This window comes from Solanum verrucosum, unplaced genomic scaffold (genome assembly GCF_900185275.1).
Source record: "Solanum verrucosum unplaced genomic scaffold, falcon-dt-bn FXZP01000261.1, whole genome shotgun sequence".
Classification (NCBI taxonomy): Eukaryota; Viridiplantae; Streptophyta; class Magnoliopsida; order Solanales; family Solanaceae; genus Solanum; species Solanum verrucosum.
In genome coordinates, this window is record NW_026019969.1 from 14,460,045 (window position 1) to 14,479,752 (window position 19,708).

Genomic DNA, 19,708 nt, shown 5'->3' on the forward strand with positions numbered 1-19,708 from the left:
TACCAAGAACAACCTTTGTAAAGCTAAGAGGTAAAGATAATGCATACACCCCATCCTTTCCAGACCCACTTGTGGGGTATACACTAGGTTGTTGTTAAAACTTTTTTTTTGGGCCTAATGCCAATCAGAATTCAGTACATAGCAACGAAAAAACAGTAAATAAACATCCACCGTATTCTATTCTACCAATCCTTCAACAAACATCATGAGAATGAAAACACAATAAATGCAGCTGCTTTCAGAGAAAGAGGTTTCTGCATTACACAATTTAAAATACGGAATAAACAAACTCAAATGGTACAGCAAACCAAAGACCGCATCCAGCGCTATCATACCATTGAAATTGGTCCATGGCATTCACCCACATGCTTATTCCTTACCAAAATCAGCACTGTAGTGAGCACTTGATTCAAGTTTCTTTGCTTCATTCAGTTTCCTTACAGCCTACAAGAAAGTTGTCTCAGGCAATGGAAGATGAAAAACAATACTCATTTAAGTAGTAGAAAACACAAGGTATCTCTCTGGAACAAAGTTCAAATAATGACAAATAGGAAAAAGAAATTAACTCATAATACTATCATAGTATAAACAACATCTCTTCCGAAACAAAGTTCCAATGTGAAATATACGACTTACTGATCTACATTCCTAAGAGAAAGAATTTCAAGCGTTCTTTATTTAAAATAAGAAATTAAGGGGTCATTTGGTAGGGTCTACAAAAATAATGCTAAATAGAGTTTATACTGGTACATTTGTGTTAGTAAAATGCTTGTATTAGACATTAGTTATACATAGATTATTTCTTATGCATTGTTTGGTTTGGTGTATTCAAATAGCATGCATTGCATAAAAAAATTATTTACCAAGATACCCTCCACAATTGTGGTGAAAAAAATGTAAAAAAAACTTTGAGGGGCAATGAGGTCTTTAATTATGCTAAATGCAAGCATTACTAATACCATGAATTTCCATATATTAGAAAAATACACACCTCAATACACAATAAAGTGTAACTAATTAGTTATACATAGGTTGACAAAGTGTACCAAACAAGGTACTCCTATTATACAAAGCTAATGCATGCATTATTCTTTAAAATTATGCACTCTGCCAAACGACCCCTAAGCGTGGTACACAGGGTAGTTGTATAAAATCTAAACCAGAGTGCTTCACATAATAGCATGTGAATATAGAATTACCATGAATCACTAAATTTCTCTTTTAATTAACACCACCAACATTTTGGTAGAGTGAAGACCTCAATAGAGTGGAACTCAAAAAACAGTCTGTCAGTGAAATTAAAAAATTACCGATTTCCTAACATAAATTTCAGAAGAAAAGAAAAAATTACCTTCATGAAATCCTCATGGATGACATAATCACGCTCTGCACGAATTGCAAACATACCGGCTTCAGTGCAAACATTCCGCATATCAGCCCCATTAAATCCCTGAGGTAAAACAATCATCAGAAACTTTGATGCAATAGAAGCAGTACAATAGTGTTTCTTGTTAGCATCATTAGCAAACCTCAGCGAGCTTAATAGCAGCCTCATAATCAATTTCACCATGTTTGGCAATCCCAGCAGCATGGATCTTGAGGATTTCCATTCTTGATTGTTCATTAGGCAAGGGTATTTCTATCTTTCTATCTAATCGACCAGGACGAAGAAGAGCTGGGTCCAAAACATCAGGTCTATTTGTTGCCATAATCATTTTTACCTGAAAAAAAAAAATGATTAAATAGGTTCAGGTGAACAAACAATATCTTCCTCCTGTTTCATGCATTCTACTCTTCTTTAGGAGTATGTTAAAAAATTACTGTGTAATTCTGTGCTTGAAATTTCAAGAGTTGAAAATAAAAAAAATCTAAGCCCTAATGTCACCCCCGCCCCCCAAAAAACCAAAAAAAAAGAAGAAAAAAACCCAAGAAAGAAAACATAAGCATAGGGTCATTTAAATGGTGTATCATTTTATGCACAGATTCCAAAGTATATTTATAAGTGACTAATCTCCTGCCTTAATAAAAAACCCAACTTGAAGAATTCTTTTTGATACGGCAGGGAAAATCAAACTAAGAGAGTTCAAAGAGAAACTTGAAAGCATGCACATCTTAGATCATGGACAATCACAACACATTTTCTTGGAAATATACATTTAAGATCAATACAGACCTTTCCAAGCTGGTCAAATCCATCCAACTGATTGAGCAACTCCATGAGTGTTCTTTGGATTTCACGGTCTGCACTAGTTCCCTCACTAAAACGACGTCCACCAATTGCATCTATCTCATCCATGAATATGATGCAGGGCTACAAATAAAGATAATAAGTGTCAACATTTTAAGGCAACTCCGGAATCATTCGTCAAGTCGAACACTCCCAATATATGCAGCAAATCTATTTGAAGTCTTACTTGGTGATCACGAGCATAGTTAAACATTTCCCGAATTAATCTTGCACTCTCACCAATGTACTTATCAATAATGGCACTTGATACAACCTGCAGCAATCACCAATTGTAAAAGGCCACATAATGAGATGCTATTAGACTGGAGATATTACTAAAACTCTAGTACACAGACCTTTAAGAAATTGGCATCTATGTTGCTAGCGATTGCCCTGGCTAACAATGTCTTGCCTGTTCCAGGTGGCCCATAGAGAAGAACACCCTGAGACAAAAACCTCGGTCGCCTCAGAAGTGATATTACAAGCAAAAGCATTTCTGTCCATGCCGACAAATGTATAATAACGCGGAAAAATTATGTTGAATGATTTACCTTTGGAGGCTTAATCCCAACCCGGAGGAAAAGCTCAGGGTTCATTAGAGGTAACTCAATGGATTCTCTCAGCTCCCTGATCTGATCTGACAGTCCACCCACGGCAGAGTAACTGATGTTGCCAGGATCTTCATGAAGCATGTTGTATACAACAGGATCAACCTGCCATTAATTTCTCATCATAAGGTATTGGGGATGGACAAATGTAATAATTTTAAATGTAGGCCCAGACGTTTAACGCTTGCAAGCAAAATAGAACTACTAACTTCACGGGGGAGTGCCCGCATGATTGTAAGTGTTGTCATATCGAGAACCACTCGTGTGCCTGAAGTCAGTTTTTCCTTGTCAACTTTACTGCGACAGCCAACCACATACCTCGGACCGCTGCTAGCTTTTACTATCACTGAAAAGGTAATGGAAGATACTGATTAGTCCCATAGCTTCATGCTAGTTTCTTAGTAACTTATTTCATGTAAAAAAAAGGAAAATAAGCACTTTGTGATCAATAGTGCATTCCTTGGAGCAAGAAAGTAAATAAATATTAGTCAGGGTAAAGGGTACTTACAACGCTCATTATCTAGAGGTCGGAGCACTTCTCCTATGATCTGTCCAACACTCTGAAGTGACTTCAAATCATCTTCTGTTTTAGCATATTCCTTTTTGGTAGCCCGCAAGTTCTCTCTCACTGAGAAGAGTAACTTTATAATCAGTAATAGAAGATCAAGAAGACCAAGAATTAAGTTGCTTATTAGATTATGGAACACAACATAATAGAAGGAAGAAATAGCAAGGAACAACACTCAAGGGTGTGACCTAGTGGTCAACAAAGTGGGTTAAGAGCCATGAGGTTTCAAGTTCAAAACCGTCAAATCCTAGCAAAGACAAAAAAAAACACTAAGTGATTTCTTCTCATATGTCCTAGCTTTGGTGGACTAAGTTACCTGGCACCTGTTGCTGATGGTAGGTGGCAGGTATCCCGTGGAATTAGTCAAGCTGTGAAAAACAATAAAAAATCAAGGAACAGTCATGAAGTACTACAAAATGTATCACTAGCCCCGGATCACTAATAACAAAAAACTGATCCATATATCTCAATCTCTGATGTATAACTATCGAGGTTATACAAACTCCAAGAAACAAAGGCCAAAGTCGGAGAATATATTGGGCGAGCACATGCATACGCTCCCATTTCCAAATAAGAAGCTTTGGTTTATGAGGGTTCTATAGTAGGGATCTGTATCAGAATAGCTACACCACCCTTTCTGAACAAAAGGATAGATGATTTTATTAGATTAAAATACGTCAAAGCATGCTTAAATAGATCATCGGGCTATACTTGGTTGACTGATGAAGTATGACAACCCAACCCAGTCGCACTTGTACTTAGTGGAGTAGAAAGGCATAATAGTGAAGAAACAAAATCTAACAAATGGAAACACCAAACAAATTGGCATGATCTAGCGAATGGTTTCCCCCAAAAAGATCCCGTTAATTATCAGAAAAGGAATCTATTGTCCGACGAACAAGAATTCTAGACAACTACGAAAAGATATGAACATTTGTTAAATTCAATCTTTATGAATCATTCTTACAGTAGGCCACCTTTACATGTAGTTTAATGGACTTATTCACTTGCATTGTCTTGTCTTATTTGGTTTTTCACAATTTTTATCACCAAAAGCTTTGCCTAAAGATAAATACAGACTAATTACCCCTATGCTAATCATTTATGATCTACTTACCTGAAGCAAGTAAAAAGTGTAATCATTGGTCATTTGAATTGTTGGAAACTGGTAGCGTGATAGCATCCAAGGGAGCATGCATAGAAGATGACCTAGAAGGCTTGGAAATACTTTACAAATACTTTCATGTGCTAATGTTATTGGAAGATGACATGGTAGTCATACGAAGGACCAAAGAAACCAAAATTAGTGTTAAAGTGCATTAAACTTGAAACTATAGCACGTATTTGTGCCGCAGCACAAAATGTGTTGCACAAAGTAGAAAAGTTCGGTCAAGTGATTTGGGCCGGGGGGCAAAAATGGAGTGGGATGGTTCCTACTAGACCTTGAACTTCTAGTTTAAGGATATTTTGATCTTTTTCAGCATTCCCATTTGCTCATTATTATAAATACTTCTAATCATCCCACTGATTAGGATCTTAATTTTAGTTTTGGAGAAGTTGAATTATGAGAAGCTTAGCCTAAATTTAACCCTTCCAAAACACAATAAAAGTTGTGTGTCAATAATCCTGCATTATATTACAAACATTAAAAGTTGTGTGTCAATAATCAATATGTTTACTCTTTTGCCACAGAAAACACAATATCTAATCTTACCTACAATAAAAGGAACATCGAAAGAACAAAAACCCTAAGCATCGGAACTGAATTTCAATATTCGCGAATTTACAACATTTAGGAGCAAATAATAGTAATTGATGATAAGAAAAGTCCTAAGCATCGATAATGAATTTTAATATCCATGAAATTTACCACATTTAGGAGTAAATAATAGCAATTAGTGATATTAAACCTACAAAAAATATTTCAGCCACCGTAATCAATGTCAGAAAAAGAGAACTAGGGTTTAAGATTTCTGAGAACGGCACCTGTCCGAACCCGAGCATCAAGCTCCTTGTGCTGAAGGAGCTTTTTCCGATAATCGGCTAGTGCAGTACGGCGTCGGACGGCGTCTTCTTCGGTCGCCATGGCGCTTAAGCTCAAAGATCTGAACTGATTTCTGATATCCGAGTGACCTCTCGACTTGAGGACCAAGAAACGTATAGATCCCTGTTAAGAAAATACCAATTTATTTGCCGTTGTTTGTAAATATATAATCTTCTAATTATGCTATTCGTAAGGAAATAATACGGATCAGCTTTCTTGTTGGGCCGTGGGGTTGCGCAATTTTATTCAGGCCCAGTGCAGAGCCCAATAAAGGGGAAAGAACGAACTCATTTGCACTTTTGCTCTTATTTTGTCATCGTCTTTAATTTTCGCCCCTCAAGATGAATAATTTTTTGTGTGGGACATAAATTTATATTTTTTATTCATAATATTCTACAAGTTATGTCCGCTCGCCCACCATAAGATCAATTTCTAAATATTAAAATTAAAAATTAACTCATTTGAAAGATAAAACATGTTAAGAGAAGTGATCAAAAATAAAATTATAAAAAAGTTTCTCTGATTTATATATTTTATATTTTAAACTTATTTTTCAACACACGGGGTTTTGTTATCTCATATTGTCGATTTGGGAAAAAATAATCTTCTTTTATATTATGAAATAACTTAATTTTGCCCAAAAATAGAAAGAGAAGTGTAACATGATTTGCTTCGAATTTGAACTTTTGATTTACTAATAGAGTAATAGAAAATGCCGGAATCAAATGTGCTCATATTATATTCGGAATGATTAAGTTTTGCTCTCTATTAGACTTTTGTCCATTCAAACTCTTGTATGGAATAGTAAATTGTCTTGAATTTATATTTACTGTTAAAAGAGTTCTAACTTAAAATGAAGTAGGCCCTATATATCTTAAATTTCTTCATGAAGACCACTATTTTAGACTAAGATTCTCAATTGGAGCTCCATTATGGATCAAGGGTAAAAATAAGACTTTTGCAGTGAAATAAGATCCTATCGAAAATTTAATGCAGAGTGAAGTTGTTCAATTTATTTTATCATAATACATGAACATAATTGACCAATTTTACTATAATTTTGCGAACTTCTTTTCTTAGACGCTAATGAAAACGAACAACGGAGAGAAAAGACCGGCTGATTAAGCATTTCAACCACTAAAACATTGTAAAGCTTAAAGAAAAATAATTGCGCCAACGGTAACAGAAATTCGAAACCAAAGCCAAAAACCTCCACACCCCACAAATATGGCGATAATATTGGCAAAAATAGACTGATTTCAATTTCTTTTTTCTCTTTCATACCCCCTCCATAGTATTAGACATTTTTTTTTCTCAATTTTCATCCCCAAATCCTCGTCAGGAGGGGCTGGAGATGAAAAAAATGCCAAGAGGATCACCATCACCACCACCACCACCGTCTACAATAATGGCTAATATCCTCGTGGCGTTTGTTTGCCTCATTTTCATCGGCCCCTCGAGTGTAATTCCAGTTTCTGCACAATCAGATTCTACTGCACCTGCGAAATCTTTTCCAGCATTCACACCTTCAGATAACTACCTTATTAATTGTGGATCTACTTCTCCTACTACTCTTCCAGGAAATCGCGCATTTCAACCAGATGAAACCACAGCTAAATATTTAGCCTATAGCGGACGTGACCTTCACATTTCTGCACCTGACAATAAAAATGTACCTTCACCTATGTACCTTAGCGCGAATATTTTCGATAGTGAAGCTACTTATACATTTCATGTAACCAGTCCAGGCTTGCATTGGATCCGTCTTTATTTTTACCCTTTACAAAACAATGAATTTAATCTCCAAACAGCCAAATTCTCTGTTTCAGTGGATACATTAGTTCTCCTCCGAGACTACCAAATGGAGAAAAACGAACCAGTTATGAAAGAGTTTCTTGTAAATGTCACAACAGAGCGTTATGCCATCAAATTTGCACCTTCCCAAGGCTCAATTGCATTCGCCAACGCCATTGAGTTTGTTACTGCACCAGGCAAATTACTCGACTATTCTGTCCCTCTCCTTTTCCCCGTTTCACAGAAATTTGATCTTTCCACTAGTAATTTTGAAACAACCTATAGGCTTAATGTTGGAGGTGCATACCTTGATGCAACAAATGACACTTTAGGGAGAAGTTGGTTATCCGATGAACCATTCCGTAATAGTGCCACAGGACAGGCGGTTACTGTTCAGCCTTCTGTGATTCAGTATCCAACGGCAGGAGGGTCGCCTTTAATTGCTCCTCCTACAGTTTACAGTTCAGCAGTGAAAATGGCTGATTCAGAAACTACCATTCCCAATTTCAACATATCATGGATGATGGATATTGATTCCTCATATACATACCTCATTCGCCTTCACTTCTGTGATATCATTAGCAAATCGCTCAATGAACTGTATTTCAACGTGTACATTAATGATAAGATGGCAATTTCCGGGCTAGACTTGTCATCTTTGACACAGCGGTTGTCCACAGCTTTTTACAAGGACTTTGTAATAGATGCCTCTTCAGCATCTAATCCTCTTAGTGTAAAGGTTTCACCGGTGAACGATGTCCAAGGATTCAAGAATGCAATCCTGAATGGGCTTGAGGTTTTTCGGATGAATAATTCTATGGGTAGTCTTGATGGGCAATATGGTGTTGATGGAACGAAGAGTAGTGGCCCAAGCAAAACAGTGGCTTATGTTGGTTTTGCTATGATGTTCGGAGCATTTGTAGGATTGGGTGCTATAGTTTTCAAGTGGCAAAAGAGGCCTCAAGATTGGCAAAAAAGGAACAGTTTCTCCTCTTGGTTGCTTCCACTTCATGCTGGAGATACAAGCTTTATGGCGGGAAGCAAGGCTTCATTGTCGCGCAAGAGCCAATTTTTCTCTTCAAACATGGGGCTAGGCCGATATTTTTCATTTGCTGAGTTGTCAGACGCCACCAACAATTGGGAATCGACTGCCATAATTGGTGTTGGTGGCTTTGGCAATGTCTATTATGGAGAAATCGATGATGGAACAAAAGTAGCTGTCAAGAGAGGAAATCCACAATCTGAGCAAGGTATCAATGAGTTCCAGACTGAAATTCAGATGTTATCTAAGCTCAGACATCGCCATCTGGTGTCGTTGATTGGTTATTGTGATGAAAACACAGAGATGATACTGGTTTATGAGTTCATGCAAAATGGTCCTTTCAGAGATCATCTCTATGGCAAGAACTTTCCACCTTTGACATGGAAGCAGAGGCTAGAAATCTGCATTGGCTCAGCTCGTGGGCTTCATTACCTCCATACAGGTGCATCTACAGCAATTATCCACAGAGATGTCAAAACCACCAACATTCTTCTTGATGAGAACTTAGTCGCTAAAATGGCTGACTTTGGGCTGTCAAAAGATTGCCTTGCCAACGAGACTCACGTAAGTACAGCTGTGAAGGGAAGTTTTGGGTACCTCGATCCTGAGTACTTCCGTAAACAGCAGTTAACAGACAAGTCTGATGTGTATTCATTTGGAGTGGTACTTCTAGAGGCCTTGTGCGCTCGTCCTGCCATTAATCCATCACTTCCAAGAGAGCAAGTGAATTTAGCAGAATGGGGAATGCAATGGAAGAAAAAAGGTTTGTTGGACAAGATCATTGATCCTACTCTTGTGGGACAAATTAACCCAGAGTCAATGAAGAAATTTGGTGAAGCAGCAGAAAAGTGTTTGGCAGAATATGGTACTGATAGACCTAGCATGGGTGATGTGCTGTGGAACTTGGAATATGCTTTGCAGCTACAAGAAGCCTCATTACAAGGGAAGGCTGAAGAAGAAAACAAAGCATCTTCTTCCCCAGTCTCTCCTGCTATAGTTACCCCTACTCCTGCCCCCGTCCCTGCTCCTTCGACTCCTGACAACAGACCAGTTTCTACACCTGAGCAGACAAGAAATCCTGCTGAACTTCAAACAATTGACGATCATTCAGGAACAAAAATGTTTGATCAATTTGGTGCACTTAACGGGCGATGATAGCCATGATCACTTTGACGGAGATGATATTACAAAAATGTCAATTGGTATGTCCCAGGTGAATTATATGTATATGTAGTTGAAGCCAGCTCTTTTACTGATGACTTTTCTGCTGTTTTTGTTGGAGTTTTGCTTCCAAGAATGCGTTACAATAGCTAGAGGTTATCTTTTTGATTGTTTTGTATTCCTAACATTAAAATGCTGGATGTGTAGATGAAAAAAAAATTGCGTACTGAATAAAAACGTGTTATTGTATATATTATTAACTTCATAGTTTCTCTTGCACTCTCTGTGCATTTCACAGTTTTGATGGGTCTAATGCTCATTGAATGTGACTGTTTGCACTGAAAGGCTCTTGAGTAAATAAAATCACATTTTGCTACCATTTTCAGTTTGTTATTCAAGGTCTGTTGCAACTTTCTTGAGGCCATCAAATGGGGTTTTCTACTGCTAGTATAATTCATACAGCCAATATAAACATTAACATGCGAAGAGGAAAAAAGATGAAAAGGCAAGGCAGTCATGGCAGACTAACAGTAACTTAAGACAGGAGACACAATAGTAAGTCACCTGATTTGAGAGTACCATGTAAAATAGTGAGAATCACATTCTTTAGACGGTTATGTCTGTCAGGTTGGAATCAAGACAGCTCCAAGTCAGAAAATTAGAACTGGAGTCACTGAAGGCATCATGCCAGTATCAAAACTTTATAAAGTTTGCACCTAAAGAACAACTCATAAGTTAGGAAGTGGGCAAAGAATCAATGTTTCTCCCTATATTGTACAAAGTTAGACAGATGCACAGCTAAAATTAAGATGTAAGAAAAAGTTATTGCACCCTCTTTTTCTTGTTGGGGTCTGAATTTCCATCAACCATCACAATATCATTATGACTATCATCCTCTTCCACCTTCCGTTTAGTCAGCATTTCACCAGTGACACTGAATATCTCTGAATCGACAGCAACTGAAACATCAGCCGACTTTCTTTTCTTCCCAGCAGCAAGAATTTCAGGGTCTTTGAGAATAATTTCTATCTCATCATTATCCTCTGACTCCAGCGGAACTGTCTGAGATGCATTAGACGAGCTCGGGCCATTGTCCGATGTCTTGATCTTTTCTGCTGCAAGAGCTGGTGTCCATCCTGAGAGAACCATTCCATCAGGTTCTTTCTCTTCATCAAACTCCTCTCTGCAAAAAATTAATCATAAAACAGTTCAAATGAGGCTGTGGAGCAAAAGAATGGGAAAAGTAAATAATCTTCAGGATATTAGATCAATGGATGAAATAAACACAGTAAGCAAGTATTTGCCTACTGAATGCGCTCAATTATGTTCATTAGCAATGTAACAACACACCAAGACAAGTCCCCCAAAAGGAATACAGAAGGAAAGAGATCAAACCATCCACTACACACAACTTCCGAATGCATCACGTCTCATATTATGAAATGGGTGAGCTTCGGAAGCAAAATGAAAACATCAAAGCAGAAAATGGAACAAACAATTACACCAAAGCACCACCACATGACTTGGGCCATAGCACCAAGTTGGTGAAGAAGCATCTACCCTATGTATACATACGGAAAAAAAATTTGACAAATCCAGCAGTGATTAGCGCAATTTGCAACAAAAAATATCTAATCAAAGAAGTCACTGACGATAGCTTCCTAGAGTAATATTCTTCATGGCAATAATGGGAAATCTCTTTACAGGGAAAACCGAGATCACAAAATCCCTAAATAAGCTATGAACATGTCAATCAAAACTGAATCGAGTCAAGACGGAAATTCCAGCTTCCTTTCTAATATGTAAAGCTCATAGTAGAGTATATCATAATCTAGTGGATAGTGACATGTTAACGTATTTTTATTTAATAAGTGAATTAAAAATGTCAAAGGCCCATTCATTTGGTAGCATCTTGATAAAACATCTAACCTATTTCCCATTTTAATTATTAGTTTAACTTCACAACTAGACATACTGCCTTGACTGTATTCAATTAGATAAGAGGATATGTTTATAAAATATGGGGCAATGCCCATTATACAAGAAGTCTACCAAAAGAGATTTCCAGTATCAAGGTCCTATTTAAGAATTAGGAGGCCCAGCCATTTATATATCAATGAAATTGAACTTTTCTTAAAACATGAGTCCTGCCCAATCAATTATTGACCAGTAGTTAAGCTGTTAAGCTTGAATCACCTATTATGTCAAGTTTCACCAACAGCTTAACTTCTGAAAGATCATCAGCTAACTCTATTGCTAATACCAAATAACATTACGAAAAGTAGAAATCAAAGTGAAGGCAAATTGGAGGAAATACACTACAGTTCTCTTTCCTCCATTAAGCAAGATAAGTCTACAAACACATAATAAGAACAAGGAGGACCTGTGCTTAATATTGATGCTGCACTTAAGCTCTTGCTGAAGATCCTCAACTGTGAGAATTGTGCCACCAGTAACCGGAGAAGGAAGCTCAGATAGAACCTAAGGGTTTTGTATTCACACAGACAAGTGTCTTATCAGCCAATAACAATAAAGTTACTTCACATATGTACAAAGACATGACAGTGTCTTACCTTGTCAAGGTTTGCTGCATAATTTGCAACCTCATCTTCCTCAAGATCATCGCCCACCTCATAAAGAAGTGCCACCCCATGCATGATCAATGGGAGGCTCATGCCAAGTTTTGCTTTGACAATCTTCTCAACAAAATCCCTCAACTTCGAACGATGAGTATTAATCTCAAGCGTTAAAGGTGTCTGTTCATTGATTTGCATTCAATCAAAAAGTAGTGGCTAAAATAAAATTCCATAAGGTAGCACAGGCGGGAACACAATCTATTGTACATTACAGTAGATCATACCTCGGAACAAACATAACAAGACTTGTTTGGCTCGAAGGGCTCCACTGGCATGAGAAGCATCTTTCTCGAGGGATGTTCAAGGCAATAAGTCATCCTGCAAGGAAGTGCACATGATATTATAAAACAGTACCAAACAAAATGACATAGTCCTCATTGTTTCATGTACCACACTTCTATACAGCACAAGAAGTTCTCAAAGCTCAACTACTTGATAGATTAGTTTAGATAGGAATTTTGTTTTTATTTTGTTAGCCAATAACATAAAGTAAAAGAAGGGTTAAGTAAACTCTTTGGAGAAACATTAGGTAAAATCCATTTTTGACAACTCCTTGCAGTAAATGGTAAGTTGTTTTTCTTAAAAATGGTAACAGATAAATGGTAAGTTGTTTCCCAAGTATTTTGATAGTTTTCCTTCTTTTAGCTTTTACAAGGCATTGAAAGGTTGCTAAGTTTTACTTTTTCTGAATGGGAAGGGGGGAAGGTTGGCATAAGGAAAAATAGGATGGCATGCATTGAACGACACTTCAAAAAGGTGCCTTTTAAATTTTCTACAGTTTTACCATTTGCTAAAAAATGCAATTAGTTTTATTTAGTTAGTATATTTTAGCAAATGCTATTAGTTATTTTTTAACATGGCATTCAGGCCAGCTGGTGCACACCTCAACTATTCTATTTGTACATGCTACCTTCCATCAACACAATACTTTGCTCACCAAGGCTAAGACAGGCGGAGAGAAATCACTTGATGTGGTTTGTCTCTATTAGGATGAATCTTAGTCTCCAAAGTTTGCACTGACTCCATTGACCATTATGTCACATCCTTTAGTGCAAAAAATCTATTAGATATTAATTTGATTTGGTGCACTATTTTCCATAGTGATTAATCAAGTATATGATTAATTAACAAATCCTCAATCACAAATTAGTTGGGATCCACTATATGAATCCTCTATATGCAAGCACTATTTGGGGCCATTTCATTCCATCCAAATTTTTCAAAACTATAGATTCTCTACTTCTCAGACTTATCTCTACATTGGCATAAGTGACAATAAACAGTTTTCACCAATCACGTTGCATTCATGTACTTCAATTAATATTTCTAGTACTATATACAAATTGTTCTTGAAACCCCCTTTCATCATTAAATTTAGAAAGAAAACTACATTACTATTTCATACTACCTCAGTTTCACAAAGAATGACCTAGTTTGACTTGGCACGGAGTTTAAGAAAATAAAGAAGACTTTTGAATCTTGTGGTCCTAAATTAAAGTTATGTCAAATGTACAAAATTGTCTTTTAATCTTGTGGTCTTAAACATGCCACGTGGAAAGCTGAAATTAAAATGTTACCAAAAAAAAGAAAGAGGTCATTCTTTTTTAAACAAACTAAAAAGGAAAGGAGGTCATTCTTTTTGAAACGGAAGGAGTATTTCAGTTACAACTTAAAATTGTTTTTCACTTTCCTATCAGTTCTGCATCAAAGAGACCAAGTTCCAATTTCTAGAAAGATGTTTTGATAGATTATTAAGAATTAATAAATTATGGTTCAAGACCTCGAAAATACTTAAAAAAGAAATACTCTTTTTCACAGCTTAAAGCCTTAAAACTTTTAGCTTGGTACTCATAGATCATGCAGAAGTCCTAAGTCGAGTCTCACCACTGGTTAACAAAAATATCTCCATACCAAACAGAAAAATCATGATCACATTAGCAGACATGTTGCGAACATAAAATAGATAATAGAAGTGTCATCATTCCTTTCTAACAGTTTAAACTTTTTTATTAGATTGTCACTCACTTCAGTAATCCTAATTAGTACTTATTAAACCACTGAATTTATTGCTTCCCTGAATGATTAATTGTTGGAGAGTTGATTAAATTGTTTTTCACTTGATCTCTATCAGATGAAAAAGCTGCACTTCCACAAATTTAATCAAAAATAAAAAGGAAAATGCAGTGGGAAGTGGGAAGTGGGAAGTGGGAAAAGAGGACTGGAAGCATTGTCGAGATCGCTTTTATAAAAAGCATGTGGAGATCACTCACAGCTGGCAAGAGTATCTGATATCTTGGTCATTTTAACTGATCTCCAAAATATAATTATCTGCGTAGAAATAAAGAGAACTGCAGTTAAAGCAGAGATAATGGAACCAACCATACCTGTAGCTTTTTACATCATTTTGCAACACCTTGATTGCCTCAAGCACAATCAAGCCTGCAATGATGGCATTTGTTGTTGCAACGGCATGAACGATATTGCCAGCAATACCTTTAGCTTCAAAAAGGCTATGTAACGGAATCCCAAAAGAAGCGGCACGAATGTTTGCTGCAGAAGTGACAAACTCTACAGCCAACTGGTCGTCCTTATCAAAACCCAACTGGCCAATTTCCTGCAACAGTGGTAAAGACAGAAATAATTTGAACATATACTAAATGAAAAAGAAATCCAAGCATATATACAAGAAAAGAGAATCGGGAGGTGGGAATGGGATCAAATGAAATGGCATTTTTTTCCTTCTTCTAATAAAATTTGATTACTTTATCAAAAAATAATCAGAAGGTGGGAATGGGATCAAAACCTTCTCTCTTTTCAAGAAAAAGAGCCTCAATGCCTTGAGAAATACTTCAGAATTTTCCTTAAGACTCCACAAATCCTGAGGATTTTTAAGGCCTAGAGATGCCATTGCAGAGACTGAAGAGGGGTCACCGGTTGAAGCTTTATCCTTGTTACCATTCTGTCCAACTGGTCGTAGTGGCAATACATCTCTGGTGTATACAGGCCTAGGCTTGTTACGGTTCTTCCACGTCTCTTCATTACGTAATGCTACTTCGATGTTGTAACCAAAAACATGATCATATATTCTCCTCCCATATTGCTCAAAATCTTCATCGGCCCTACGTTCAAAAACATCCTCTGAATGTTCTGATGAGCTCGAAGCATCAGTAGAACGCACATTAAGGTCATTTTCCTGATTCTTGTTCCCAAAAAGCTTTGCAAACAGCAGATCTTTTGCCCACACGATGCAGTGAACAAACTAAAGCAGAAAACAATTCAAAGCAAAATGTTAGGCAAAAACGCTTGAGATTGTGAGAGAGGCAGTACAGGAATGATATTTAAATAAATACAGATACACAGATTGGCTCAGCTCAAATTTACATTAAGAAAAAAAAAGGATTAAGGACATGTCAGTACCTTTGTTGGAGTACTTGTGATTGTACAGACAGGGTAAGTTTTTGGAGCTGGTTTAGACTGACATTCATAGCATTCTGTTTTACCCTTCACATGTACCGTGACCTGTCACAAAAAAAGATTCGACAATGAGAATCACAGAACTAGTAAGAGTCAAAAAGGATATTCAGTCAGTTGATAAACAGAAACAGCAGAACACAGTAATACACTATGGAACCTAAACCCAAAAAAAGAGCAGCCAGACAAGAACGTTTGACCTTTAACAACATAAATAAAGCTACAGGACTATGTATTTCCCCTATGATCTTTGAGGGTGCATAAACAGGTTGACCTTTTGGCTAGAAGGTCTGAATCAAAAATAAAAGCTGAAAATTGCTCCATCCTTCAAAAGAATGAGGTGAATGAGAAACTTGTTAGCATGAAGAGCAAGTTTTTGCACGAGTTCTTTTGAATAAGACATATAATCTGATCAAATTTGGCTAACTCCACCCAAGTAGCGAATATTCCAATTTTCCAAGCAAGTCTTGGAAGAAAGGAATCAAAATTTACTGGCTGTAACAAGTGTAACAATGATCAACATGCATATTCAATAAGTTTCTGTAAAATAGTTACAAAACTCTTGATATATCTTACTACAAACAGAGTTTCTTTTCCATTCAAACTTAGCAGTCTACTTTTCTAAGTCTCGCATTGTACATTCGACATCAAAATATTTCACTAGAAGATGCAAATAAAAGTGAGTACTGAGTAGCAACTTCCAATTGATAATAATTAAATAACCACAACAATCTACGACCCAAGAATACCACATTCAAGAAATATGGATTTTTCACATTTCTTTAATTGCATTTCAAGTAACTTCCTTTATAACATTTTAGGCTGGTCACGGCTAGTTTGAATGTTGCTAAGAGATCTTAAGATGTCAAGACATATACAGACTAGCAAATATATAAGATAGAAACAGAAGTATGCCAAATGAAATTTAGTTGCCTGATCCCCATCAAATAAAACTGAAAATCTAAATTTTACCTGGCCAAGGAAGCCTGTAGTCCCACTTTCAACTAATGGGACACCGGATGCCAAACAAAGGCGATTCACATGTCGCCTAGCATCTAGATTGTCAAGTCCATTAAGCACAACATTGAATTGCTTGAAAAAATCCACATTGAACTCTGGATCTTTTACATTTGCATGGTATGGTGTAATTTTAATATGAGGCCTAAATTTTAGGACAGCCTCTCTAGCAACCTGGTAAAATTTAGAGAGTATGCTATTAAGGATTCAAAATCGGCATGAAAAATGAAACCGGAAAAATATTGATGTGATTTCCTTACTTTAGCCTTAGATTGACCAACATGTTTTTGTCGAAACAAGAATTGTCTATTCAAGTTACTGACTTCTATTGTATCCATGTCAATCTGCAAATAGACAAAATGACATAAAACCAGGTTAGAAAGCCCCATGCAAGCATAGTGCAATACAATGGACTCACATAATATAAATGGCAAGACTCTGTTTTAAGAAGCATTTACTAAATAAATTTATATTAATCCACAAGGTAACAGGACAGTGAAATGTGAATCAAAATAAGATGAGGCAGACCCCCCCACCACACAGTGCAGAAGCCCTCTCATCATTTTGCAGAATCAAAATGTACATTTGAATAGCCTGAGAGCAATGGAATGATAAAAGATAAGTGGTTGAGTCTACCCCTAAAAGTCAAAGCACCTACAACACCCCCCCCCCCTCTTGGCCTGAGATGCAGGGATTCTATTTTTTTCAAGAAAATCTGCAATCAGCAGCCTTCCACAACCTACCAAGCAACATAGTGGAATCTCACTCAAGCAAGCCTTGAGTCTTGTAAATTCCAACGGCAACACCCATCTAACAATGGAAATCATGTATAAAAAACATAAAGACAAACTCTTTCCTATTTGCAGAACAAAGATGATCAGATTGCATGCATATATTTCTAACAGCTATTAAAACTCTAGGAATCTAACGCAAGCTGTAGCCAGATATATTCAAGCTAAAATAGGCACAGCTACAACACTTAATATTTATTATTAATATTAAACATCGTAACAGCTACAACACTTAATATAATTTTTATGTAATATCGATTTGCTTAGAAAGCATGAAAACTGTGCTAGTCAATAATCTAACAAAGAGAAATGTTTGTTAACCACATAGTAAATCTCTCTACACAGTGCCACCAGGATTGCTCATGTAACCAAGGCTAATCTGTAACTTTCACAAGCATGTCCCTTCATTCCCAAACCATGACAACCATAATCAATGAATTATGCAAATATAGAATCCCAGGGAGGGTATAATTGGGTTCAAATTTCTAACAATCTTGAGGAGAAAATGTCAAATGCAGCAACTGCTCTCTTGAAGCAGTTGGTCAGGTTCTCTAAATACATACCAATTCTAATGGATTTTCACATATATACAAGGTCGGAGCCAAAGCTTTTCACTAGGTAAGCCCCAGTACAAAAACAACACTTTCTCCTCATGCACAGCCCGCAAAGGAATAACTTGCAAAAGCCCTAACAATCACAAGGCAAACTAAACGTATTCAAGAAACCCTAGCAAAGTTGCCATAAATTTTCTTGACCAAAACTTTAATCATCAAAGACTACTTTTGAATAGTAAATATCAAAAAAGAAAAGGCAAATCTTACTTTGGATGTGAAGTTTATTTCTCTCTTTTATTACTATATCAATTTGCTTAGAAAGCATGAAAACTGTGCTAGTCATTAATCCAACAAAGAGAGATGTTTGCTAACCCCATAGTAAATCTCTCTACACAGTGCAAATATAGAATCCCAGGGAGGGTCCCATTGGGTTCAAATTACTAACAATCTTGAGGAGAAAATGTCGAATGCAGTAACTTCTCTCTTGAAGTTGTCGGTCAGGTTCTCTTAATACATACCAATTCTAATGGATTTTCACATATATTCAATGTCCGAGACGAAAGCTTTTCACTATGTCACCCCCAGTACAAAAAACAACAATTTCTCCTCATGCACAGCCCACAGTGGAATAACCCGCAAAACCCCTAACTCACATGGCAACTAAACGTATTCAAGAAACCCTAGCAAAGAAGCCCTAAATTTTCTTGACCCAAAATTTAATCATCATAAACTACATATAAAAAGTAAATATCAAAACAAAAGGCAAATCTTACTTACGATGTGAATGTCTTCGAACCCAGAAAGAGCAAGGGTTTTAAGCAACTCACACCCAATACCACCAGCACCAACCATGAGCACTTTAGCACCCTAATAAAAAACAAGAAAAGAACATCAAGAACTAACAAAACCCATCAAGATTATCCAAGAAAGGGTACCCAAAACATCAAGAAAAACTCAATTTTCTTGCAGACAAGACATATACATACCTTAATTGCAGACAACTGTTCCTCGGAAGCCATTTGAGAAGAGAGATAGATACTGAAGAGAAATAAGTTATGCTTTATGAAAACAGTATGAGTTGACTACATAGAAAAAGGGAGAAGAGGAATGGAAATTGGAAGCGAGAAAGAGGGTTAACAGTGAGAGGAATCTTGAGGGATTTTAGCGGAAAGGGCGCCAAAGTGAAAAAAAAACGAAGTTATTTGGGAGTATAAGAAGAACCTCTGTGGTTCGTGCTGCTCCTCTTGGACTCTATTTTAACCTATGGCCTTCGACATAACCTATGTTCTTTTTTTCTTTTTTTTGGGTCATCAATTAATGGCATAACGTGTGGATTGGTTCTATTTATTAAAAAAAAAAAAAATGTGAATAGGGGTGTGTTTTAGTGTTTGAACTTTGAAGTGATAAATATTTTGCGAACTTTATGAAGACCTAATCTTTTTATTAATTCCTTACATTATGTTTGACTGGTTATAACATATTATTTCATAATTTATTATATTATATTAATAAATATAATATTTGAATAGTATTGTTTTCATAAATTAGATAATACTAGTAAAACTATTCGCGCTTCGCGCGGCTATATGAAATATTTATAAGATAATAATATGAAATATGTAATATTTACATTAGTATCGAATATATAGATAATATTAATATTTCTCTTCATCTGTGATATCATAGGTTTTTTCATTTTTTTAAAACATATAAAATATAAAAAAAATTTGTATATGTATATAGTAGAACAAAACATTCACCGTGGTGAAGTAAATGGAATAAGAGATAATATGTT

The 19,708-nt window shown here is 36.4% G+C and overlaps 3 protein-coding genes across 4 annotated transcripts; 1 reads left to right on the top strand and 2 right to left on the bottom strand.

The window, feature by feature from the left end:
- Window positions 1-88: 88 nt before the first annotated feature.
- Window positions 89-5,633, bottom strand: LOC125816668 (26S proteasome regulatory subunit S10B homolog B). The gene is made up of 10 exons (XM_049496290.1): window positions 5,390-5,633; window positions 3,344-3,463; window positions 3,045-3,181; window positions 2,779-2,940; window positions 2,584-2,670; window positions 2,415-2,501; window positions 2,174-2,311; window positions 1,530-1,721; window positions 1,352-1,450; window positions 89-444 (listed from the first exon to the last, which is right to left on the bottom strand). Exons 1-10 carry the CDS (start codon window positions 5,487-5,489, stop codon window positions 370-372), a joined length of 1,197 nt encoding a protein of 398 aa, XP_049352247.1. The 5' UTR covers window positions 5,490-5,633; the 3' UTR covers window positions 89-369.
- Window positions 5,634-6,744: 1,111 nt separating this feature from the next.
- LOC125816632 (probable receptor-like protein kinase At4g39110) lies at window positions 6,745-9,667 on the top strand. The gene has a single exon (XM_049496250.1). The coding sequence runs from the start codon at window positions 6,802-6,804 to the stop codon at window positions 9,436-9,438; it is 2,637 nt and encodes an 878-aa protein (XP_049352207.1). The 5' UTR covers window positions 6,745-6,801; the 3' UTR covers window positions 9,439-9,667.
- Window positions 9,668-10,012: 345 nt separating this feature from the next.
- Window positions 10,013-19,140, bottom strand: LOC125816638 (SUMO-activating enzyme subunit 2). 2 transcript variants are annotated; one of them, XM_049496258.1, is made up of 11 exons: window positions 18,900-19,140; window positions 18,691-18,780; window positions 16,829-16,912; window positions 16,524-16,742; window positions 15,498-15,599; window positions 14,884-15,339; window positions 14,465-14,694; window positions 12,305-12,398; window positions 12,018-12,200; window positions 11,828-11,925; window positions 10,013-10,627 (listed from the first exon to the last, which is right to left on the bottom strand). In XM_049496258.1, exons 1-11 carry the CDS (start codon window positions 18,930-18,932, stop codon window positions 10,267-10,269), a joined length of 1,950 nt encoding a protein of 649 aa, XP_049352215.1. In that variant the 5' UTR covers window positions 18,933-19,140; the 3' UTR covers window positions 10,013-10,266. The 2 variants fall into 2 exon arrangements, with proteins under 2 accessions (XP_049352215.1, XP_049352216.1); XM_049496259.1 differs by having other exon boundaries at window positions 18,687-18,780; window positions 18,900-19,008.
- Window positions 19,141-19,708: the final 568 nt, after the last annotated feature.

Coding starts and splice junctions, on each gene's coding strand:
- LOC125816668 (XM_049496290.1), bottom strand. CDS start 5,489: ATGGCGACCGAAGAAGACGCCGTCCGACGCCGTACTGCACTAGCCGAT. Junction 3,182..3,343: donor ACCTCTAGATAATGAGCGTT/GTAAGTACCCTT, acceptor TTACCTTTTCAG/TGATAGTAAAAGCTAGCAGC. Junction 1,722..2,173: donor GATTTGACCAGCTTGGAAAG/GTCTGTATTGAT, acceptor TTTTTTTTTCAG/GTAAAAATGATTATGGCAAC.
- LOC125816632 (XM_049496250.1), top strand. CDS start 6,802: ATGAAAAAAATGCCAAGAGGATCACCATCACCACCACCACCACCGTCT.
- LOC125816638 (XM_049496258.1), bottom strand. CDS start 18,932: ATGGCTTCCGAGGAACAGTTGTCTGCAATTAAG. Junction 18,781..18,899: donor AACAGTTGTCTGCAATTAAG/GTATGTATATGT, acceptor GTTTTTTATTAG/GGTGCTAAAGTGCTCATGGT. Junction 16,913..18,690: donor GGTTCGAAGACATTCACATC/GTAAGTAAGATT, acceptor GTCTATTTGCAG/ATTGACATGGATACAATAGA.